Here is a 23,326-nt window from a genome sequence, read left to right as displayed (position 1 = left end):
CAGCCAGCTGACCAAGACTTTAATTTCTCTGGCCAATGCCTATTCGCTCTTCACGAGACCTCACTATCCTAGCCTTATCACCTGGTAGAGGCTTTAACTCGTCACTTGGATCCAGATTCACGCGAGTGGATTTCTGATATGGCTCGCGTCCGTCATTTTCCCGTTCTAGTTTGCGCAGACGCTCCTCTTCAAACATCGTAAGGTCATCGGGTGTGATGGCGATTGCAGTTGGTTTTCTCCTAATCATTGTGTGAGATAGGTTCGAAAAAGGGTTTTCGCGAGAGGGTGTCACTGATATCGTAGTGTGAAGATCCGACTAGATCTGAGAACGGCTGAAGTACAGGGACTAGTAGATGATTCGCATCACGTGACTTTAGAGTCAGGAAACCCTGGAGCAGGAAACTTCAGGAATGGTTGATTTACCTCAACCTTCACAAGGAGCAACACCCAAAATGCTTCAATCACGCGTTATGATATTACGCCCTCGGCGTATTGGACTGCTAGAACCATCTCGCTTGCCAGCCCGGAAATTATCAATGTCCACGGCGTTAGCGGAAAATACAACATCCCGTAAGTTCTAGTAGCTTGCAATCTTTCCATACTCTTTTGTTGCTTCTCGTTTTTAGACCCCAGCTCTCTCCAGATCTTGCACTCACTAAGCCGCATTGACTTTATGATTACAGTATTCAATATAAGCTAATCTCATTGCCCGGACAGGCCAATCCAACTCTTCGAAATCGTCTCCCGAAAAGCCCAAAAGACTACAGATTCCACCCGCACTTTTGAAATTCAAAAGCTCCAACTCGGATAAGCCCCGGCCACGTCGGTTCGTTGATGCGAGGTCTCTCGCAGCCTCGAGAACTGGCGGTCAGCCGGCGAACATTCTTAGAGGCCCAAACCGCCCAGGAGACCGAGGCGGAAGCCGAGGCGGAGCGCGCAAGCCCCAATTCTCGAAATCAGGATCGAGAGGTCGAAACTTTAAACCTCGCCGTCGACAGGACAATTCGGACAGTGGGCTTGGTAAACTGGAACCCGAGCTTGAGCAATTCTATCGGGAGCTCGCCGAGAAGTCGCAACCAAAGCTCACCCGGTTTCAACCCCAGCTCCCGAGCCTGGAGAATCTCAGTGAAACATGGCCATCAGTACCAGCAGGTGTCACAGCAACCACTGCCGGAGTTACCGAGAAACTCTCGTCACTTAGTGATCGCTACGCCAATGATTATGTTCCACCGTACGAGCTTGGTAAAAGGCTCTTCGAAGGCAAATATGTTCGTTTCAGGAGTGAAGAAGAGAAGATTGAAGCTTTAGAGGTTGCGAAAAAGTATTCCCAAGAAGCTGCGGAGAAGTTGTCGTCAAAAAAGGGTGAATTGGTGGACCCTCAGCCTGTCAATTTTGAAGGCGCGAAAGAGGAAAACCACAGATTCTTGATCGAGTCCCTCGCGCAGGGGAAGTACCCCGCGGTAGAGACGCCAAAAACCAACAGCTCCCCCATTGTTGCGGATATATTGCGGAACTTACGGAACAACGAGACTTACCACGTCGCTGGGAAAAGCTCGCAATTTATGGCTAAGCTAGAGTCGCTTCTTCCCACAAACCGTCCTGTCAAACGTGCTTGACTGTTCTAGATCAGGAGGTTTTGTATATTATTGATTTTCATCCACTTGACTTTCAGACAATTTCCTAGCCGAATCTCTCTATGTAACGCCAGATGTACACAATTCAACCATGGGTGAGATTTACACCCTTGCATACAACCAATTACGAAGCTTTTTCCCTGTGAAGTGTTGGTACAAAGATGGCGCACTGAAGTTACGTGTTCGAGCTTATGCCCGTTCCAAAGCTTTCTTCGCAGCGTCGAATAGTTCCTTCACTTCTTTCTGACCCTTCTCCGACAACTTCTCCATTTTGTCTTGTGATTTCCGTGCATCGTCTGGCCTAGCAATCCTCTTCTTCACAGCCTCCTGGAGACGTTTGTGCATGACGCCTCGCGAATCGCGAACGTTCCCGGCGGCTCTATCCATCGCTGCTTTTGCAGCAACCACAGTCTTGTCCCTGGACTCCTTTGTAGGTGGTGGGATTGGAATATTTATTTGAAGGGTATTAAGAGGGTCTGGTTGCGGCGTCAGGGACAGGTTGGATGAAAGGACGGCTGAGGTTATTGGTTTTATATACTGCGTAGGGCCACCTTCGAATTAGAAAAAGAGCAGAAGAAGAGAACGTTTTGCCACAGCAGCCATTGTCAAGCAACCGGAGGAAAAGACAAGAGAATGGAAGGACGGCAAATTTCTAGACATACGCTTTCTTCGGAGACTAGAACAGTCACCATTCGTCCACCCTTTGGGACAACCTGGGCTAATTCCCCAAGCTTCACTGTCCCTTTTGAACCCTTGCTCAGATGTACGCGGAGGCTCTCGATCGATTCGGTGCTCTGCCTGCCTCCAATACGGAGCTTTGCAAGATCATCTTTCAATCGAGAAAGAGCGGCCGCAATTCCATCCTCGAGCGGCTTAAGGTCCAATGAATCCTCAGTTGTAATATTTGTCTCGGCGGAACTCAACTCAGAAACAGCTTGTTTCGCATTGTCGCGCTTCTTGCCTTTACTCAAAAACGGGGAGTTGGAGAAGGTTCGCCGAACGGTATGACGTGAGAGCTGTATTTCATAGATAGCGCGGCGATTCAATGGGCGAAAGGCTAATGGGACAAGTCGCTGAAATGCAAATCGTTGCATCTTTTCGACCGCAAGGGGGTTTCCGGTTCAAAGTTTCGTAAAATGCTGTGGAAAGTGTCGGCCCTGCGGCGGCTGCAGACGTCTTAGGTTACTTCTCCGATCCGAGCTTCTGCACTCTAGAGTGACCAGTTACCTACACTTTCCATGAGCAACACCGACCACCATAAGCCACAACAATCTGATGCTGCATTGCCACCTGAATCGTTTTCGAGTACAGTCAACTTTAATGACCCGAATCAGCAATGGCCTGCCAAAGTGGCGATGTCAGGTAGCGCGTGCCCGAGACCTGAAAATATGGAAGACGAAGATCTAATTGAGGATGACTACGACTCATATGATGAGTTGTTTACTCAACACTTTACAGACGAGAATCTTTCGCAACTTGATGGTACGAAAAGCGTGCGTCCCTCGCGCGGAAGTCCCGAGCCCGCTTCTGCGAGAACTGCAAAGGGTCAACACAAATCGACGAGCAACACAAAACGTTTCCTCCTGCCGTCCCGAACTTCTTCGAAGAATGAATTCCCAGAATACTCGACGTTAGCACAAGAGGACCTACCTTGGGCACAAAGATATGCTCCTCTCACTTTAGACGAGCTAGCTGTCCACAAGAGGAAAGTACGCGATGTAGAACAATGGTTGGACAATGCGCTCACAGGAAAAGCTAGAAGAGTATGTCAGGAATAAAATTTACCCCTACGAAAAATTGTTTTTAGATTGTTACAGCTGACCGAACTAGAAGCTACTCGTTCTTAAGGGCCCGGCCGGGAGTGGGAAGACGACTACGGTATCACTACTAGCGGACAAGCTCAAATTCAATATCTTGGAGTGGAAGACTCCTTCGACATTCAAGTATGCCACCAGGGATTATATCTCTCTTGGTGCTCAATTTGATGAGTTTTTGGGTCGCGGTTGCAATTATGGCCGCCTCGACCTAGACAGTACCGATGTCTTTCAGAGCTCATTAGACGAAAATCCTCAGCGACGCATCATACTGATTGAAGAGTTTCCCACGATTTCAGGGCGAAACTTCTCTGCTCTGGCTGCTTTCCGGTTATCCCTCCTTCGATACATCTCCGGCAACGTCTCACATTCCGGAACTGATCATGACACGCAAGCCATCATACCACCCATTGTTATCATCCTGTCCGAAACTCTATCAAACTCAGAGTCTACATCCGACAATCTGACAGTCCACCGATTGCTTGGTCGCCAGCTCTGCAGCCACCCTACGGTTACACACATCGAGTTCAATAGCATTGCGCCTACGTTCATGTTCAAAGCCCTAGATTTGGTTCTTCAAAAGAGCGCTCGACACCCAGCGGGTGGCCAAGGACTAACGCAGTCTATTTTAGAGGATATCTCTAAAGTAGGAGACATTCGAAATGCAATCACCTCGTTAGAATTCATTTGTCTAGGCAGTGACCATCAACACTCCAGGACCAATCAATTAGTCAAAATCAGTCGCTCGACTCGAACTCGGAGGAATCTCTCAGCCGTTAACGTCAAGACTCCTGCGGTCATAACACAGAGGGAAGCTAATCTGGGCCTGTTCCACGCTATTGGGAAGATTGTCTACAATAAACGCGACGACAACACTTGTAAAGGAGAGTCGAAATTACCGTCCCCTCCAGAACATCTACGTCACTTTAACCGGCCTAGAGTCTCTCAGGTGCACATTAATGAACTGCTTGGTGAAATTGAGACGGACATTCACTTATTTATCAAGGCCCTCCACGAAAACTACGTTCCATCCTGCAACGGCCCAGCGTTCACCGAATACTTGGATGGTTGTATAGGAGCTCTATCGGACAGCGATCTGATGTGTACCGACCGAAAGGGTGATACTCGATATCAAGCCGGTCTGGGAATCGGCTTTATCAGGTCTGGGGCCGGTGTTGATCTGCTCAGACAAGAGGAAATCAGCTTTCAGGTCGCAGTTCGGGGTCTGCTCTTTGCTTTGCCTTGTCCCGTGACAAGGCAATCTTTGTATCCTGGTATCACAAGCCGTACGAGCGACCTCCACAAACTATCCTTCCCTCCTACAACACGTCTTCTGCGTGACATGGAAGAAAATTGGAGACTCATAGATATGTGCTCAGATGCATTACTCAATGCGAGCATGCGCCCCACTGCAGTCCCACCGTCGAATATAAAGTGCAGTGTTGAATGCACTTCAACTCGTGCTCTGGAAGATTACGAAAACGGCTCGGCTGCAACAACGGCAATCATATCGCGCAGCGACCTGATACTTCATCAATTACCTTATATGGCAAGAATCAGCAACGAAATGCAGTCGTTTAACATCCAGAGAGTTACCGGCTTCGGAGGTCAGAACCTGAATCACAGTTTCCAACAAGGCGAAGAATCCTCCGAGCAACCACATTCTAAAGACCCCAAGTTCAACTTCAAGCGTGGAAACAATAATACCTTGAATAGTCTCCTGCTGCCCCAGGCAGACGATGAACAGCTTGTTCTCAGCGAAGACGAAATTGTTGACGATGAGTGATCCCGTATAGTATTTCTGTAGACGTCATCATCAATGCAAAGTTGCATCGGCCTCTCTGGGGGGAATAAGAGCCAAGTCGTTTCTCCAAGTACGTAGGTCGATAGATTCATATCAGCGCCTACTATCTAGGTAATATTGATAATCTGGAGTCCAGTAGTATGTAGTATAAGTAGTAACTACCCGATGCTTATCTCGACCAAGTAAATAGAGCATAGCTGGCTTGGCGGATGCTTGACTAAGCGATATTCAACCAATCGAGCTGACTGACAAAGATATAATTCAGTCTATGTCAACATCTGCTTGCCAATTGAGCATGTCTTCCACACGACATGTTATTTCCGGTCACAATGACGATCATATAACAAGCAACAGCTGTCAGCTGAAATCCAGAGCAAATGACCCCGAGCTATATTCTTCTCCGAGCGCCGAAAGCCCTACACCAACAGCAGCAATGGACAAACAAAAGACATCCGCGGATCTTCCTGTTTCTAGCATGTCTAACATTGCAGCCACAGCAGCTCAGACGACTCTCGCTCACTCGACCAGCATTTTACTGATGGTGTCCTTGATATTTGGAGGTTGCTGCGCGAATGTGGGTGGAGACATGTCACTTTTTGACGAACCCCATCACTGATACTGAGATCAAGGTTTTTGCACTAGAGGCAATAATTAAGTGAGTTTAGTACCAGATTTTCCGGGCCAGATTAGAAGCATTGTATACTCATTCGTTCTGTAGGGATCAACCCAGCTCAGGTACAGAAAAGCCGCCCCCTGTCCCATTTTGGATGCCCTTTCTGACTTGATGCGTTATCACAAGGCCCATTGATAACATTTGCTCAGTTCCTTCTAACTGCACTTTTGGTGGCACCGAGTTTTGTCTCGCTATCGGCAGGCTTTCGGTCGTTGTACATCAGACCACGATCCATCCCATTGCGATCATGGTTTGTCTATACGGCGTTCTTCATCTCGGTCAATCTTCTGAACAACTGGGCATTCGCTTATCGGATATCAGTACCCCTGCACATCATCCTGAGGTCTGGGGGCCCAGTCGCATCCATGGTTGTCGGTCATTTTCACGCTGGAAAACGATATTCCCGAGGGCAAATTTCAGCAGTGGCGCTGCTTACCTTCGGTGTCGTGACCTCGGCATTGGCAGATGCCCAGGCGAAGGGACAGTCTATCCAAATCGGTGTCAGCAATAATTCCAGCATGTCCAACACTCTGATTGGATTCGCTATCCTTGCTTTAGCTATGCTCCTCTCGGCATTCCAGGGAACCTATGCAGATCGGTTGTATGAGACATATGGGAGGAGTCATTGGAAAGAGGCCTTATTCTACTCTCATACGCTTTCTTTGCCGCTCTTCCTTCCAACCTCTCCGCAACTGCTCACTCAATGGCATGAGCTGAGGTCATCACCGTCGCTGCTGTCGCATATTTCAAACATCATAGGACGACCCAGGGAGATGGAATCAGCGTTTAATTCTAGCGATATGACTCTGCGTGGGGATACATGTGCGACATCCACGAGCTCTTCCTTTAAAGCAATCATTGAACAGCTGGTAATTTGTCAGGACTACGAAACCTTCCAGGGCCTTTTAACTGGTGTCCCAGTTCAGGTCTTCTATCTCATGCTCAACGCGCTGACCCAATATTGGTGTATCCGAGGAGTTCATCTCCTCTCTGCGAAGTCATCGTCATTGACAGTCACGATTGTGCTCAACATTCGCAAGCTCGTTTCACTCCTGCTGTCAATTCATCTTTTTGGGAACACACTATCACACGGTGTGCTCGTGGGTGCCATACTAGTATTCGTGGGTGGTGCTATATATGGCTGTGAAGGCGCACGCCTGAGAAATGCAGCTCCGAAAAGGGATTGATGGCCATAACTATATCTAGATGATTGATTGCGTGCCCATTCCATCTTCCTCTTAGCTTGTGTTCGGCTGCTCAGTAGATGTGAATAGATAGATCTGAGATCGCTATTTAAGTGAATATATATACATAAAATAGTATATTTCCTCATGTTTCAATGCATGAAGATCACGTGTCACTGGTAATATAACTAGAATACATAATAAAGTACCTGTGCTCGACATAAATGAATGCAGTGGATCGCATCCAGGAAAGACAAACATGCGCACAGGGAAGCTTACAGGACTTCGCCGACGATTTTTGCTGCGGCCTTGTATGTTTCTAACAACCTCTCACACTTCTCTCTCTCAGCTTTGATACCATCGTCCTCATATAAAAGCTCTGCGAAGTATTCCTCCTTGTATAGCTCACTCACAAGCCGGTTCTGTACAACGTCCTTGCTATGGTTGACAAGAAGGTGCATGATGGCTTTTGGAACCTGGTCAGCTATTGTCTCTCGCACAATTGCAAAATACGAAGAAATCAGCCGGCGAATGAGCTCTGTCTCCATAAGCTCCCGATCAGATATAGCTGGTTCGGAATCATGCTTGATTTTGAAACGCATTAGTCCGACTTTCTATAGTAATTCAGGATAGAAACTTACAAGCGAATTTGCTTCTTTGTATTCTGGAGGCACCGTAAAATCTTCAGGGTTCAACACCGGAGAAACCATCTCCGAGCGCCGCACAGGGGCGCTGATGTTAACTTCGTGACCTGTTTGTCGATTCTGGCTCTGGCCCAATATAGTTGAAGTTGAAGGCTGAACACCATCTTTACCGAAGAAGTAATTTAGGAAGGAGTCGCGGGTGGTGTTCGCACCCCCGAAAGCATTTTGAGGGGTCGAGTGTGCGCCATTCAGAGTTGCCGCGATTCCGCTCTCTGATGCCCTACCGACATGAGGAGACATGCTTCTTGGCCCTTTGGTCGATTGGGCTCTAATGGGCAGATGTTTGACATCTGATTGATCCTCCTCATCTTCATGGTTAGCCGGTGTACTCCCGTTAGAGCCACCAAGCTCCCTCAATCGTCTCTTCTCCCGCTTGCGCCGGTCGTCTGCCAGCGCAAGTTTCCTTTCCTGATCCTGCTTGCTCTGTATGATTGATGACATAGCTGCCGCCGCACCGAGGAAGTTTGGATGGTTTGTATTGATGTAGGCTCTTTGTATTGATATCAAGGATTCAACATATGAGGAGCAGGGGCCTAGTCTTTCACGAAGTAGGTCGGAGACCACTTCAATAAGCTTGGCTTGAAGACGTGGAAAACGCAAGAGCTCCTGCGACCCGCAGGTATGACAAATCTTGATGAGTTCCTCGTAAACAAGTTCAACGCACCTCTGACTAGGGGGCTCTAGTAGTTTTATTTGAGGTTTCACCAGAAGATCGAAAGCAAGCTCGGGAACAAACAGACTCGGGCGCGGTCCGGTGGAATTGCGAATAGCGGTCCTAATATCTGAAACCGAAAGATTGTGCGTCGGATCAACTGTCTCCAGCGAATTCCCGAATACAGAGTTGAATATATAATAGATTCTGGCGCCACCACATAACTCTTTGGTGGATATTTCAGAGGAGGTTCCGTCGATCGAAGAGATGAAGGACGAAGCAAAGCGCGTCATAAGCTGTAATATCAAAGAGCCCCGATGTTCTTTGCCACTAAATTGCTTGTTACCATAGCTCGCAAGTTCTTGCTGTGTTTGGCCCATGAGTGTATTGAGTCTCGCCTTGATATCGGGGAGACGATCCCTTATATGAGCCATCAACGTCGAATTCAGAGTCTTCGCCAGGAACTGGGTACCACAGCGGTTTGCCATGTTTCGGTAGGCAGGATGATGCCGGAAAAAGTCAAGTTCGGCCTGTAGCGCCTCTGAGAGGGACTTGCCAGACTGGATATCTTGCTGAGACCTGTTGACAACTCCAATAAAGCCGAGCTTTAAGGGATACACGCGGCCAGAAAGAATATCCATGGCGTTTGTTCCGTGATCCATGAGATCCAATTTTGTTAAAACGCCGATCGTCCTTCGTCCCATGGGATCTACTTGGCGAGCGAGCTTCAATGATTCCGAGTTCACCAGATCAACATTCGCTGGTGACACGGCTAGAACGATACTGTTCGGCTTGGCGATATATTCTAGGATCAAAGCCCGTGTCTGTTTCTCAATATCCGACGGTTGGTCTCCAATAGGAACTTTGGTCAAGCCAGGCAAATCAACCATGGTGAGGTTGAGTACATGGGGCGAGAAGATCTTGAGATTGATCGGCTGGCGATTAATTCCCTTGTTACTTCCAGCTATTCTTGCGGTCTCCGCCTCAATCTCCTGCTTTACCTGTGCAAAATCATCAAATTTCCTGCCAGGAAGATGATGGAATTCTGCCCATTCGTTCTGACCTGCTACACTAGCAGCCGTGTGCGGAACATGGACCTCATCGCTTTCGGGTTTGTCGTGTCGCTCACTGGGTATGTTTATGAGCTGCAGAATTAGCGGCCTGCGAGTCACAATTCCACTACCTCTTGGAAGAAAATCTCTTCCAACTATGTTCTCCAACACTGATGATTTTCCGGAGGATTGAGAGCCAACCACGACCTGTTGGAGTGATATTAGTTAAAAACACTGCAGTCGATAGTGAAGTGCGCATACAATCTGAGGGAGATCAAGTGAGTCATTCCCAATAGTATTGAAGACCAAATCCTGCAGCTTGTTGACGGTCACCAGGAGGTCTTCTCCAAGGGCCGCCATCGTACACAATCCGGTCGATCAAAATACAGACTCCGGTGCTTAACTTCGGCGCCGGACAGGCGAATGCAAGATCAATCTTGGAGACAGGTATTGGTAGAAAGCCGCACTGCTTCACCGCTGAGAGATTAAAGTACAGGCGGTCAGGACCTTTTTCGACTCGATGTTGATAAAAAAGTTGGGACAAATAATATCATACCAGTTGTTCGTCCAGCCACTCCGTCACCGTCATGTGACTTTCAATTAGATAAGCATATATAGCGTATATCTAACTACTATATATATATATAGCCTTTATATCATACTCACCTGCTACGACGAGGGAGCTCGTTTACTGTAGCCCTTGCTTGTCATACCTTTTGTTCTCGGCAGGACATCCACAGGAATAAGACGAGCACTGGCAGATGAGCCATAACTGCGGATACTTAGATCCTACACGCATCTAATAAGCTCAGAAGGAGATGGTTGTATCCGGACAAATGTACAAATGGATTGATATAGATAGCTTCAAAGTGATTTTATTGTTATGTGATGTTAAACTTTCAATGTGCAAAAGGGGTGGAATGCTCGACGACTGGCCGTAGAATAAATACGCAAAGTCGTCCAATTCCTGCAGAACCTTCCCAGGCAAGGGGTAATGGTCCAGTCCACGTCCTAATCGTCGAGTTGGACATAATTTGCCGGAAATAGGCCGGTCTTGCCACGATACTCGCCCAGCCACCAATCATCATCGGGGAATTCCTTGTGATGGGAAAATCAATGATCAGCATTAGACTACAAAGGACAACTGCACAAGCCGAGAGGGGAAAGTAAAAAATGGTCTTGAGATATGGGGGACTTACAATGTTTGTAATCTGAGCGCCGTCCGGAAAACTGAGTTCGTTGTCTTCGGCTGCCTCGTAATCATAGAGCGCTTTTGCACTCGGTTTACCGCGGGCAGCGGGGGCTGGAGTAGGCTCAGCTGCTGTTTCAGCTGCTGGTTCAGGGACAGAAGCATCAAGGGCGTGAGGCTGCGTATCAGGCTCGGCGTGGTCTTGATCATCTTCAATGACCTCAACATAGTTACTCGGGAAGAGTCCCCTTTCTCCCCGCGCGTTGAGACCCAACCACCAGTCCTTGTCAACCATGTCGATATCTGTTACGTACTCCCCTTCTCTGAGGTCTACCTCGTTATCCTCGGCCTTTTCGTAGTCATACTGTACTAGAGCTCGTACTCCGCCACGTACAGAGCTGCCAGCTTGCGTGATATCAGGTGAATGTGAGCGCAAGTCTTGAGGCCTTTCGCTCTCATCCCGTGCATCCAGAACCTCGTCATGTGGGTTCTCTGTAGGCAGTGATTCATTGTGACCGACGTCCACCCCTCTCGCAACTGGCATCGCAACTTGAATTGGTGAACTCTCACGTTCCGGAAGACTTGGTGTCGGCGAACGGGGAGCCTCAGGCTGAGAAGTGGGAAGATGAGGAGCTTCTACTTCAAGAGGAGGTTCAACCCTTGCAGTGTCCGCCGGCTTCTCATCTGTTGGGTTGGAAAGAGTAGAGGCTTCCTCCGGCGCGCCCTGCGAAAGTTGGTCGTGGATAGCACTAACCCCACCAAGGGACGCTGCAGTTGCCGGGATAGTCTGTTCAGCTGCGGCGGTCTCATTGATTTCGGTGCGACTGCTTGCCGCTGATTTTCCAGTGTGCGTGGTCTCCACAGGGGCCCAGGTCTTCCCACTGTATGAGCTTTTCCATTCCCCACTGGGCTGATCTCCGCCGGCGGGTGTAGCAGCGTTATTCGGTGCCACAGCAGCAGCAGGGTCCTCTCCCCGCTCTCTAGCCTTTCTTTCCGCCCAGAGTTGTGCAGGTGTCTTACCCCCTTGATCTGCAAACGTTCGACTAGCGCTCCCTACCGGAGCAGCAGGTATTACACTCGATGCGCTACCGACTGGAAGGGGTGGCTTTGTGCCTGTAAACGTTGAAGCTCCACCAAACCTGTTAGATACTTTGGGCTTGGGCAGAGATGTCAATCGGGTTGAATCGTTGAAGTCTGGATCTATAATTGGCGTAGGGGCGTCACCAGAGGTGACAGGGCGTTCCTGAGTACTCGGCGAGGGGCCATCTGCCTTCTGAGCTCTTGCACGAATTGCAGCAATGTCGACTTTACCCACTGGTTCATAGGCACCTTTTACAGGCTCCGGCCGGTCATCTTTGAGGCTGCCAGTCTCCCGCGCCTGTCTCCTTATAGCGGCAATGTCCACCTTGCCAATGGGTTGATATCCGCCTTTGACGACATCTGTTTGTACAGGATTTGTGTCCTTAAAGCTCACGGTTGGCTCAGCGTGCTTTCCTGATCTGAGTTCTTGTATATTCACCCGCGTAGGCTGGTAGGCCGGCTGGACCTTCTCAAGATTTGTTCTAGTTACTGGGGGCGCATCAGGACCCCATGCATCGTCCTCATTTGACCTCGCCCTTACTGGCAAAGGGGTGGCGGAAACTCCGCCGGAGGCTGCACCTGCACTAATGCCGCCGGTTCGGAGGGGAGTAAAAACGGGTTTGCTGGAAACCGGGGGTTTGGGAGCCGATGCGGCAGGTCGTTCAGGCTCTGGGGTATACTTGGCACCTGAGGCATCGCCCACCTTGTGAATGATGCCCTCTACCGTCAAGTCCGCGTCTGAGCGAGCTGTTATCTGAACATGATAACCCTGAAATCACAGTATTAGCAAAGCGATCGTCGTGCTCCCATACCCTCTCATGTACGCGGGATCACTGACATGCAAGAATTTCGAGACTGTTGATAGATGGCTAGTAAAATACCCCTTGGTCCGCTCGGGCACTCCCTCGCCGCACCAGGCAATGAGAACGTTCTTTGGTAGCCCAGTATTGCCATCGGTGACCTTAACGAAGGCAAACTGGACCTTACCCTCTGAGAATTCATCGATTAAATCCACTAACTCACCCTCTAGAAGCCTAATTAGATGGTTCGCGAATGGTCATTAGCATGAAAGACCTACCTCCAGTCGTCTGAACCTTCAAGACACTTTCTTTGCTGCTAGCGTCTTGCTGGAAAGCGCTCACCAGGGGCGTCGAGACGGAGAATATTGCCCACTTTGCATATGTCGGGGTAGGCTCAGTGATGGGCGAATCGACTACAGATTGGTAACTCTTTGATATCGAGGGGCCATTAGCGGACAGGTTGAGGGACGCCATGTTCGTGATTTAAGCGTTGCTAATTCGCGGGGAACTTCGCGGGGAAATTGTTAGGCAGGAGAGATCGAGTCCGGTCTGTATAACGAAGCAGCATCAGCCACTGGTAACTTGCAAGTGCAGAGCAGACTTAACAAGTGTAATTCTGGACCGGGTTCTCCCACCTTTCACTTGAATAGACGGGTCAGAAAGCAATACAGATGGTTCTCAAGAGCTTTTAGCTCCCGTGGTTATTACTGAAGATAAGATGGGGTATGAATAAAAAGAGGTGCTGCCCTGAGCTGGTGCCTAGCAGAGTGGTTCGTTGCTGGCTGCTTGTTGGAGTACGTCACACTAAACGGTTTCTACCCAGTACCTAGGTAGGTCTAGTACTAGTACCTACGGAACCCGAGCACCAACCAACTTCCTACCTACCGGAGACCGGGGAAACCAATGCCGCAAAAAGAGAGAAAAAGAACAACGGTGAGACCGTGAGACCACTCTACACTCGTGGAATAATCTCCTTCGATATCCGGGAACAAAGGACATTTTGTTCTTCCCTTCCACTTTTACAGGCCGGGAAAGGACTTCAACCTGCTATCTTCCTTGTGTGTAATGCCCTTGCAGGAAAAAAGTCTCGAATTCCAGAGCTAATCAAGAGTCAGGTGGTCTTGCCCTAGAGACACTAGTCACTCACCCAAGGCTGTCGCATCTACCGCCTCTTTCACCCGCTATTCCACCCAACATACGGATAATACATATACGCATTGGAAAGCATATTTGGTGCCCTCATTTTCCCAATATAGCCTCATCCCGCCTTCTATCGTCCTGACATCGCATACTGTGTGGGGTGGGAAAACGCCCAGTCATATTGTAGAGAAGGTGCGCCGTGAGCAAGCCCAGCAGCGGCTACCAAGATGGATGAGAACCAGCTTGGCGAACCCAGTCCCCTCGGCGAGGTGAAGGACATCCTTCCTAGGGATAGGCAGTTGAAAACCCCTACCTATGATTATACATTTGAAAAGTCTATGAGCCATGCAGAAGCAAAACTTTTTTATCAAAACCACTCCAATATTCCTACGACTAATAGTCAAACCATTGGGGTCAACCCAATCCACTTCCCAGTCTCTGATCGACAAGGACACCGTTCGTTGCCCGACGAAGTTGATTTTGGCAGCGACGCATTGGGGGGTTCCCATGGGTTGATAAACCTAGTGTCTGATAGCAACACGCTCGCACCAGAACTGATTGTTATCTGCCGCAAGATACGGCGTTTACTTGATCTGAGATCAAAGTACCTCGGGCTATCCCTACAGACTCTTTCAGACAACCCAAATAACCGCGCCGACTGGAAAATATATCCACCTCCACCAGGGCCAGCTTGGGGTGAAGACAAAGAGGCCACAAAATCCAACGATGACACCCGCCAGGAACAGAGAAGAAGGAAAATGGGCGAAAATATTGGTGAAGATTTCGACCTGGAAGAATGCATGCCGCTCCCAGAAGAGTCTGACTGGAAGTTCAAGTTAGATCAGAGTAGTGTTTACCAGGTCTACGAGAATGATGATGCGGCTGGTTCAGGTCAACCCGTGGTTACAGTTCCATCTTTGAGAGACTTCTACATGGACCTAGATGCAGTCATTGATGTGTCAACTGACGGGCCGGCGAAGAGTTTCTCTTTCAAACGCCTTTCGTATCTTGAAGGAAAGTTCCAGCTTTACTCGCTGTTGAATGAGTATCAGGAGATTGCAGATAGCAAGAAAGTTCCCCATCGCGACTTTTATAATGTGCGAAAAGTCGACACTCACGTTCATCACTCGGCATGCATGAATCAGAAACACTTGCTACGTTTCATCAAGAGCAAGATGAAGAAGTCTCCAGACGAAGTCGTTCTTTTTAGAGACGGGAAGCATCTAACTCTCAAGGAAGTGTTCGAGAGCATCAACCTTACCGCCTATGACTTGAGCATTGATACACTTGATATGCATGTATGTTGCACATGGTACAATTCCGCGTTTACGAATGTCACTGACAGGCTGTAGGCGCATACAGATTCATTCCATCGGTTTGACAAGTTCAATCTCAAGTATAATCCAGTCGGTGAATCTCGCTTGCGAGAGATTTTTCTTAAAACCGACAATTACATTAAAGGGCGATACTTGGCAGAGATCACAAAGGAAGTCATCGCTGATTTAGAATCGAGCAAATATCAGATGGTCGAATGGCGCATTTCTATCTATGGCAGATCAATTCACGAATGGGACAAACTCGCGGCATGGGTTGTGGACAACAAGCTGTTTTCGCCAAATGTTCGTTGGCTTATCCAGGTACCTCGTCTATATGATGTCTACAAATCAAGTGGCATGATGGAGAACTTTGAGCAAGTGATCACGAATGTTTTTCAACCACTGTTTGAGGTGACAAAGGACCCAAGCAGCCATCCAAAACTGCACATATTTCTCCAACGAGTGATTGGGTTTGACAGTGTCGACGATGAAAGCAAGGCTGAGCGCCGTCTCTATAGGAAGTACCCAATACCTAGGGAGTGGACGACTAAGCAAAATCCACCCTACACCTATTGGATATATTTCATGTTTGCAAACATGGCCTCTCTTAACTTTTGGCGACAGCGGCGCGGCTTCAACACGTTTGTTTTAAGGCCTCACTGCGGCGAGGCCGGGGATCCTGACCATCTTGCAGTGGGTTTCCTTTGCTGTCACAGTATCAGTCATGGGATCCTACTCCGCAAGGTGCCTTTGCTGCAATATCTTTTCTATCTTGACCAGATCGGTATTGCAATGTCACCACTCAGCAACAACGCGCTATTTCTCACATACGACAAAAATCCCTGCGCTCATTTCTTCAAGAGAGGTTTAAACATCTCACTTTCGACAGATGATCCATTGCAGTTTGCTTTCACCAAGGAACCGCTGATCGAAGAATACTCAGTGGCTGCACAAATTTACAAGTTCAGTGCTGTGGATATGTGTGAACTCGCTAAACATTCTGTTGAGCAGTGTGGCTTCGAACTTCCCTTGAAGGAGAGATGGCTTGGATCAAATTGCTCTCTGGCTGGGGTTGCCGGTAACAATGTTGCAAAGAGTAATGTACCGGATATTCGAGAAGCCTTCCGACATGAGACTCTGATTGGAGAATTGGCCTTGTGGGTTCTTCTGACATCTTTCCGTTTCCTTTCCCCGCTTGTAGTATGGAAAGCGCTAGTAAGATATGTTGAAGCTAACGGGGCTTTCATTAGGATCGAGCGGTATTCCAGCCAAGCTGCTGGAGATGGTTTTACATCTGCAAGTGACCTTAAGTCACCACTCCCGGCTATAAAGAAGCAGTCTCCGAACAGTCAAAGTAAGTCTTAACTTAATGATTGCTCGCGGTCACGTTCAATGACCCTTACCCACGCAACATAGACTTGCCTGGAACACGGAGGTTGTCCATGGAATCCCCCGTGACGGCTGAGCCTTCCTCTTTCCAGTCAAATATTACTGCTCGAAACACATCGAGTCAACTGGAATTGGCGCAACTGAATCGCACGTTGACCGACCCCAGCGAGCCAGCCTGTGATACTGGAACTAGCATGTCCACGAATACAGGAGTAGAGGGGCTTCTGGAGCAAAAAATATTTCCCGGCATTGTCCATGAAAGAGCTCAGCGCAGCACTGCTCCAGGGCAATAGGTTATTAATGATGAGCAAACTGGGGAGGATAAATGCAGTCTTGTTATATCTCTACAGTTCAATGATCTCGGGACTCACGACAAATTCGTAGCGTAGGAGCTGAGCTACAGCAGAACTGGACCTTGAAACGATCACAGTCACGGACCATAGTATTTCTACAGAGAAAAAGGGAATCACTCACACGCTTGGATCACTTGCTGACCAACGCAACATCTGCATGGCCGCATGGCGAGGGCCAGCTCCTTGCAGAGCTAAAAAAAAATCTTGCTTGAACTGCTTACATCAAACTGCCCAGCTCCCCTTGCGTTCACGCACTCCCCAAGTCTCGTGGTATAGGTCTGTCTCGAGCATTCGAGGACGTTGACGTGCCCATTCCTCAATATACAGCCGCAGGGCTGTCCATCGCGCACATACATCACCCACTGCGCCTCCGGCTGTTGTAGCATGCATGCCGACATGGCCTTTAGCATCCGCGTTCAAGTCATCGGCCCTAAGCGTGGTCACTGGTATGCCGGAAACCTTGCTTAGTTCATAATCGTAATAGCGCGCCACACTAGGGTATCCTAACGACAAATAGTCGTATATTTGTGTGACAAAGCTATCACTGAATTCCTGATCAGTATAATCATTACGACTGAATTCCTTTCGCGAGGCTTGACTCGCAAAACGTGAAATCTGTTCGGGTGGATTTGCAGGCTCGGAGTTGTAGGGAACAGCTTCAAAACCACGCCTCGGTGTAACCAATCCCGGCTTTAGAGACTCTGTATAAGATGTACTATTGCTAGTCATCTTGCAGGTCCCGTTCCAAAGGCCACCTTCGTTTGACTGAATAGAGGAACATGGACTACCGCTCCAGAGACCAGAAAGCTGCAACGAAATTGGTGGCCCGTCACCCCCGACCACATGATTGCCTTCGCAAATTGTCGTTTCTGGCGTCACGCTCTGGGGGAATATGAGATCACGCCCAAGCATTGGTGGGCTGATGAACTGGCTTCGTGTCGACGGCCGATCCAGATCCCTGCGTTGGTCACGATTTAGGGCTCTATCCCAGCTCCTCCTAGCAATTCGATGGGTAACTGGCGAAAGGCGGCCTCCTCGCGTTGTGAGATAATGGCGTCTGTTCATGCCGGCCTCCTCTTTGTGCCGGCGCAAGTACTCGAGTTCTGATTGAAGATCCGCAGATGAGGCGCGTCGATTGAGCCTTCGCGGCCCCGGCCTCGAGTCACGTATAGTTGCTTCCTCTTCGTATGGCGATTCTTCTTCATCCTTGTCAATAGCGAAATGATCCACTGGCTGATAGACTTGTTCATTCGGAAACGCAGCGAGGGCTTGCTCTTTCAGTTGATATTCCGAGGGCTGGGAGGGAAAAGGGGCGAGAGATTCTAATAGATTGCTTTGTCGATTGATGGTCGATTGTTTCGCAGTCTGGGCCGAACCCAGTTCGATTGAATCTTCACTGCCACTAGAGGGGATGGCAGGCAAGTCAGGTACGCGGAAGGAATGCCTTCTGGTTTCCTGGCGGCGTAGGAGGCTTGAATAGGAAAATCGAGACTCGGGTAATGTGTGATAGCCTGCCGCAAATCGATCGAAAACCCGGTCAGCGTCACTCGAGCCCTCTCTTTGAGGCTCTTTCAGGTTCTCGAGACTGTTAAGCCTCTCACATGGACGAAAGGAATGTCTAGCGGTCTCCATTAGCTGAGGCGTGAATTTTCTTGGATAACGCTGCGGGTTATCCCCTACGATAGGCGGAGAGGAAGTGGCGCGTATTGATGCTGAAGAGTCGCTGACATCGTTCCCCTCCGTCGTACGGCCGGCGAGCTGGCCTATTCTCCCAGGCTGGAAACTGCGATCAGTTTCACCAGATTCGAATGGCAGCGTATTGATATTGAGTCTGGCGTTTCGGGTGCTTGCTTGCCCCAGGTGTTTATGTGAGTGTGTTGTCGGACCATCCACACGCTTCTTTGAGCTGCGCGACGATATCTCTATAGGCTCGGGTAAAACCCTCCGTGATTTCTTGGGCGTTGTAGTGGCAAGTGGTTGAGCCATGTCCCGGTGTCACGTCTTCTGGGACTGTCTATACTGTGTCTGACCTAGGTATAGGTATTGTTAGTGAGGGTCAACATCAATGCAGTTAACAGTGGGGATCCAGTCTGTGCTAATACCTCATTATTAAGCTGTGGTGGGTAGGAAACGCCATACTGATAAAATAACTGAAGCATAGCTGTAAGAACAACTCCAAAAGAATGGATAATATAAATTAAATAACTAGTATTAAAAAAATTTATATATATTATTAAGAGTATAATATAAAAATTATAAAAATAATATTTAATTAACTATATAAAAGTATAAGAAACTACTAATTAAATTATTTAATTTAATACTTAGGTAATAAGATTATTTAGTAATAAAAATATAAATTATTATTTAATATAGCTAATAATCTTTTTTTATTTCTTAAAACCCCTGCTTTTTCTCCTCTTTTTTTTCCTTTACTTAAGAGACCTTAGGATATTAACTAAATAATGTATACTAAATATATAATCCCTAAATCTATTAGTAAGAAGCTATTAGATATATAAAATTATTTAAATAGTTTACTATCTTATATAACTTATAAAAGAAACTTTATTATACCCCTGGTAAAGTATACTATATTATAATTACTAGGAAGATATATTTATAAGAGTTAGTTTATAACCAACCCCTATAGAATCCTACGGAGTCGCACCTTAGTGCGACCCTACCAGCCAGCTGGCCAGAGCGGCTACCCGGCTAACTTATTAAAAATTTTCGTAAAATCAATACCTTAACTTTAACACGCGATATCTTAATAATAATATACCTAAATTTAACGAGGATTACGAGAATTGAATATGAAAGGCGATCCGCGTATTAGATACCTAGAAAGATCTAAATATCTCCTAAATTATTCTTAAATTTAATATAAAAAGGCGGACCCTTAATACGCGATAGAAAGGGCGTGGTTTTTTAAAAGATTAAAATCTTATAAACTTAAAGCTATTCCTAAGTTAGGATAAGGTATTTTATTATTATTTAGACTTCCTAGAAGCTAATTTAATAATATTATTACTTTAAATAGCTAAGGATACTACTAATTTAATTCTTAAAAAGGCTTATACAGGTACTAGTAATATTCTAAAAATTAGCTCTTAGTAGTTTAACTAGTGGCTTAATAAGTATCCCTAGTACTATAAATATCGCGGAAGAGTTATAAAACTTAATTATAAGTAGGCTAAGGATTATAAAGAGATATAAGCATGGTTTAAGAAGTTAAATAATATTATTACTAGCTTCCTCCCTAAGGATATATAAAATTTTAATAAAACTAACTTCTAAATTAGTATTACTAGGGATTAATAAATAATAACTCGTGATATAAATCCTAATAAGCTTTACGTTAGCCTCTCTACTAATTATAAATATATTAATATTATTAAGGCTATGAATATAGCTGGCTAGTGTGCTCCGCTAATTATTTTAATAAGATCTTAATATATCTTATTAGGATGGTTTAACGTCAGCACGGTAGATAAAAAATATTATATAAAATACTCTAATAATAGCTATATAATAAATATACTTGCTTTTATGTAGATATAGAAATTCTAGCGTGATATATATAAGTAATAGCAAGATATAAAAAATCTTCTTATTTATAATAGCTATAAATCTTATATAATATTTAAATTTGTATAATTCTGTAAGTAATATAATATTATTATATTTTTCTTATTTTTATATACAAGTTATTTCTTATAGCTACTTAATATTAGAGTTTTTCACGCTTATAAGTAGTATTATTTTAATATTATAGTAGTAGTAACGTACTCTAGCTGCTTAAAATTTATAAAAGTTAAATTTCTCTATGCCCTAGGGGAAATTCGTACTAAAACTCTTAAGAAAATAACTATAAGGCATGGCTTTAAGCTAACTAGGATATATTTATTTAAGCCTTTAATTATTCTAGATATACTACCTGCTCTGCCGGCGCTAATAATACCCTTTATAATATAAAGCTATTATATTAAATTAGCAGGTAGTATACTAAAAACTATAGAAAAATTCTAATTAATAAGAAATAAAATAGTATATCTAAAGGATTTTAACTACGGCTACTTTATAAATTATTTAGATTAGATAGTAAAGGGCACTATAAAATTAGCTTTGTATATTAAGGCACTTAAGGATTAAGTTACTAAGTATACTAAGGCTTATAAAACTCGCGCTAAGCGAGCGACGGCTTCTAAATAATATATATAGACAGGCAGTATTATTTCTAGTCAGGATATTAAAAAAATAAAGAAAATTAATAAAAAAATAAATAAAGAGAAGGAAGAAATAAGAATAAGGGTAAAGTACAAGCGTTCGATCGCTGGACTTGCGGATAAGTATATTTAATAAGGAATTATTATAAAGAAATAATAATTAAATTATAAGAAAGTAACGAATCAGAGCTCTTAATTCTATATATTTATAGCTTAATATCTTAAAAATTTATTAAGATATTATTATTTAAATAGCTTTATCTAAATAAGTTAGCTAGGTAGCCGCTCTGGCCGGCTGGCTAGTAGGGTCGCACTAAGGTGCGACTCTGTAGGATTCCGTAGGGGTCGGTTAATCTAAAAATAGCTATCTTAAAAAGTAATAAACTTTTTATAAATTACTAATAAAAAGGTTATATATGCTAATAATATTTATATAACTATTTAAAAGATTGTGACAAGGTTCCTGGTGTTCTACTGATATAGCATGGCTTACTACCCTAAGGGTCTGATTGATTAATTAATAGATCACTCTGTTCTAGCTTTTGTAGGGCCGTATTAAATGCCCCTAGTAGTATACTAATTACTAAATATATAAAATAATAAGGACTCCTAAGCCTAAGTTAATGTTACAGGCTAGAGGCCCTATACAAGGACTTAATAATAAACCTTATTAAGGCGCCTAATCAGGACTAGCATACTATATAACTAGTATATTATATAATTAATAAAGTTTTTCTTTACTTAGTATATACTTTATTTTTTTAAATCTTAGTAATTCCTTTTATACGAAAAAATATAATTATATTTATTATTAAATTACTATCCTTAATATTAGGAATTACTTTTCTTAATAAAAAAATAATTATAGTAAGGAATCCCTTATAAAGTAAACTTAAAAAAATAGGAAATAGTAATATAAATAACCTTAATAAATATAAAAAGTTAATTTGGTAATTTTAAGCTAATTAAAAATATATTTAAAAAAAAAACACTAATATATATAAGCTATTATATTATATTTATAAAAGAAAAATAAAAAATAATATATAAAAAATATAACTAAGTTTTATAAAGAAATTAACTAAATTTATAAAATATATTATTAATTATTAGCCTTTATTAAACGCTTAAAAAAATTAAAATTCTATATTTTTAAAAATTACTATATTTAAAAAAGATAAATTTAAATACTATATATTTAAGGCCTAGATTTTAAATAAGTTTTATAAAAATACTTTTATATATTTTTAGTAAGTTATAAAATTAAGCCCTAATATAAATCCTACCTTAATAAGATTTATAAAATAAAAATATTACTTATATTAGAATTATAATTAAAATAAACTATATTTATTTAGACTAAGATTAATATAAAAAGTAATTAATAAAATTAATAATATAAAATAAGACTAGAAATTAATTAATAAGCTTATTAATAATTTAAATACTTAACTTACTTTTATAGTTATTATTGATTAAAATAATATTTAGAAAGAAAAAATTTTATAAAATAAAATCTTTATAAAAATAGCTAGTAAGATTATTAGTATTTTAATTCTTAACTTATATAAAGATTATTATAACTTTTTAAAAAAAAGTAGAGAAAGATATTTAGCAGGTAGAAAAATATACTTAAAATTTGAGATATAATAATTAAAATATAACTAGAACTAGATACTTATTATTTAAAAATATAATAAACTGGTAATTTATAATTATAATAGTAGTATAATCTATACTAGCCTAAAATAAAAAGTATATTATATAAGTATTAGCTATAAAGATAAAGAGATAAAAAAAAACTTATACTTATATTATAAAAATTTAAGATATTAGATTAAGGACTATAACCTTATATTAATATATGAACTTCAATAAATATTTTAATATACTACACTAGCCTAGGTCCCTAATAATAATATAATTTATGATAATAAAAAAACAGCCTTTAAAAAATATAATTTAAAAAAAGAAATTTTTAAATAAAATTATATCTAGAGATAAATAAGTAAAATAATTTATTTAAATTAAAAAACCTTTAAAAAATATATATATATTCCTCATTAATAGTTCTAAATATAATAGAAAATATGGTTAATCTTTTCTAAATAATAATAAATACTAGATACCTCTTATATAGTATTATTACTAAAAGGTTTATAAAAAAATAAATATAAAGTATATCCTAATATCTCTAATATTAATAAGAGATATAAGCAGGGATAGAATAATATTCAAAATGATATAAGTATATTTAGATATTAATATTTATAATAAAAAAAGTATTTATATATATTAAATTACTATCTACTT

At 43.7% G+C, this 23,326-nt stretch overlaps 7 protein-coding genes across 7 annotated transcripts; 3 read left to right on the top strand and 4 right to left on the bottom strand.

The window, feature by feature from the left end:
• Positions 1 to 1,565: 1,565 nt before the first annotated feature.
• BJY04DRAFT_21802 (ribosome-recycling factor) lies at positions 1,566 to 2,868 on the bottom strand. Its single transcript, XM_073716214.1, has 2 exons — positions 2,297 to 2,868; positions 1,566 to 2,171 (listed from the first exon to the last, which is right to left on the bottom strand). The coding sequence occupies exons 1-2, from the start codon at positions 2,726 to 2,728 to the stop codon at positions 1,824 to 1,826; spliced, it is 780 nt and encodes a 259-aa protein (XP_073573422.1). The 5' UTR covers positions 2,729 to 2,868; the 3' UTR covers positions 1,566 to 1,823.
• Positions 2,869 to 2,872: 4 nt separating this feature from the next.
• On the top strand, positions 2,873 to 5,234 carry BJY04DRAFT_215963 (putative cell cycle checkpoint protein Rad17; the record flags this gene model as incomplete). The annotated part of the gene is made up of 2 exons (XM_073715608.1): positions 2,873 to 3,397; positions 3,465 to 5,234. The coding sequence occupies 2 exons, from the start codon at positions 2,873 to 2,875 to the stop codon at positions 5,232 to 5,234; spliced, it is 2,295 nt and encodes a 764-aa protein (XP_073573421.1).
• Positions 5,235 to 5,379: 145 nt separating this feature from the next.
• Positions 5,380 to 7,184, top strand: BJY04DRAFT_183930 (putative UPD-GlcNAc transporter (Mnn2-2)). The gene is made up of 4 exons (XM_073710537.1): positions 5,380 to 5,826; positions 5,882 to 5,907; positions 5,971 to 5,987; positions 6,052 to 7,184. The coding sequence occupies exons 1-4, from the start codon at positions 5,521 to 5,523 to the stop codon at positions 7,110 to 7,112; spliced, it is 1,410 nt and encodes a 469-aa protein (XP_073573420.1). The 5' UTR covers positions 5,380 to 5,520; the 3' UTR covers positions 7,113 to 7,184.
• BJY04DRAFT_183927 (dynamin-related GTPase DNM1) lies at positions 7,185 to 10,034 on the bottom strand. The gene is made up of 3 exons (XM_073710536.1): positions 9,779 to 10,034; positions 7,751 to 9,724; positions 7,185 to 7,693 (listed from the first exon to the last, which is right to left on the bottom strand). The coding sequence occupies exons 1-3, from the start codon at positions 9,875 to 9,877 to the stop codon at positions 7,385 to 7,387; spliced, it is 2,382 nt and encodes a 793-aa protein (XP_073573419.1). The 5' UTR covers positions 9,878 to 10,034; the 3' UTR covers positions 7,185 to 7,384.
• Positions 10,035 to 10,198: 164 nt separating this feature from the next.
• On the bottom strand, positions 10,199 to 13,375 carry BJY04DRAFT_183925 (putative actin binding protein). Its single transcript, XM_073710535.1, has 4 exons — positions 12,865 to 13,375; positions 12,625 to 12,812; positions 10,717 to 12,555; positions 10,199 to 10,615 (listed from the first exon to the last, which is right to left on the bottom strand). Exons 1-4 carry the CDS (start codon positions 13,058 to 13,060, stop codon positions 10,529 to 10,531), a joined length of 2,310 nt encoding a protein of 769 aa, XP_073573418.1. The 5' UTR covers positions 13,061 to 13,375; the 3' UTR covers positions 10,199 to 10,528.
• A 423-nt stretch (positions 13,376 to 13,798) lies between these two features.
• BJY04DRAFT_21780 (uncharacterized protein) lies at positions 13,799 to 16,780 on the top strand. The gene is made up of 3 exons (XM_073716141.1): positions 13,799 to 15,024; positions 15,079 to 16,396; positions 16,459 to 16,780. The coding sequence occupies exons 1-3, from the start codon at positions 13,954 to 13,956 to the stop codon at positions 16,722 to 16,724; spliced, it is 2,655 nt and encodes an 884-aa protein (XP_073573417.1). The 5' UTR covers positions 13,799 to 13,953; the 3' UTR covers positions 16,725 to 16,780.
• A 14-nt stretch (positions 16,781 to 16,794) lies between these two features.
• BJY04DRAFT_183920 (uncharacterized protein) lies at positions 16,795 to 18,958 on the bottom strand. The gene has a single exon (XM_073710534.1). It carries the CDS (start codon positions 18,768 to 18,770, stop codon positions 17,007 to 17,009), a length of 1,764 nt encoding a protein of 587 aa, XP_073573416.1. The 5' UTR covers positions 18,771 to 18,958; the 3' UTR covers positions 16,795 to 17,006.
• Positions 18,959 to 23,326: the final 4,368 nt, after the last annotated feature.

This window comes from Aspergillus karnatakaensis (assembly GCF_047715665.1).
Source record: "Aspergillus karnatakaensis strain CBS 102800 unplaced genomic scaffold BJY04scaffold_13, whole genome shotgun sequence".
Taxonomy (NCBI): Eukaryota; Fungi; Ascomycota; class Eurotiomycetes; order Eurotiales; family Aspergillaceae; genus Aspergillus; species Aspergillus karnatakaensis.
Note: the sequence above shows the minus strand (reverse complement) of the source record. Positions and strands in the feature narration are given on the sequence as shown.

Bases quoted from the DNA above. Each gene is read 5' to 3' on its own strand.
- BJY04DRAFT_21802 (XM_073716214.1), bottom strand. From the start codon at position 2,728: ATGCAACGATTTGCATTTCAGCGACTTGTCCCATTAGCCTTTCGCCCA. The intron at 2,172-2,296 runs GTATGTCTAGAA...GGCCCTACGCAG, and splicing joins TTCTAGTCTCCGAAGAAAGC to TATATAAAACCAATAACCTC.
- BJY04DRAFT_183930 (XM_073710537.1), top strand. From the start codon at position 5,521: ATGTCAACATCTGCTTGCCAATTGAGCATGTCTTCCACACGACATGTT. The intron at 5,827-5,881 runs GTGGGTGGAGAC...ACTGAGATCAAG, and splicing joins TTGGAGGTTGCTGCGCGAAT to GTTTTTGCACTAGAGGCAAT.
- BJY04DRAFT_183927 (XM_073710536.1), bottom strand. From the start codon at position 9,877: ATGGCGGCCCTTGGAGAAGACCTCCTGGTGACCGTCAACAAGCTGCAG. The intron at 9,725-9,778 runs GTATGCGCACTT...TCACTCCAACAG, and splicing joins CACTTGATCTCCCTCAGATT to GTCGTGGTTGGCTCTCAATC. The intron at 7,694-7,750 runs GTAAGTTTCTAT...TTCAAAATCAAG, and splicing joins ACAAAGAAGCAAATTCGCTT to CATGATTCCGAACCAGCTAT.
- BJY04DRAFT_183925 (XM_073710535.1), bottom strand. From the start codon at position 13,060: ATGGCGTCCCTCAACCTGTCCGCTAATGGCCCCTCGATATCAAAGAGT. The intron at 12,556-12,624 runs GTCAGTGATCCC...CTGTGATTTCAG, and splicing joins CAGTCTCGAAATTCTTGCAT to GGTTATCATGTTCAGATAAC. The intron at 10,616-10,716 runs GTAAGTCCCCCA...TCCCATCACAAG, and splicing joins GCGCTCAGATTACAAACATT to GAATTCCCCGATGATGATTG.
- BJY04DRAFT_21780 (XM_073716141.1), top strand. From the start codon at position 13,954: ATGGATGAGAACCAGCTTGGCGAACCCAGTCCCCTCGGCGAGGTGAAG. The intron at 15,025-15,078 runs GTATGTTGCACA...GACAGGCTGTAG, and splicing joins TTGATACACTTGATATGCAT to GCGCATACAGATTCATTCCA. The intron at 16,397-16,458 runs GTAAGTCTTAAC...CACGCAACATAG, and splicing joins GCAGTCTCCGAACAGTCAAA to ACTTGCCTGGAACACGGAGG.
- BJY04DRAFT_183920 (XM_073710534.1), bottom strand. From the start codon at position 18,770: ATGGCTCAACCACTTGCCACTACAACGCCCAAGAAATCACGGAGGGTT.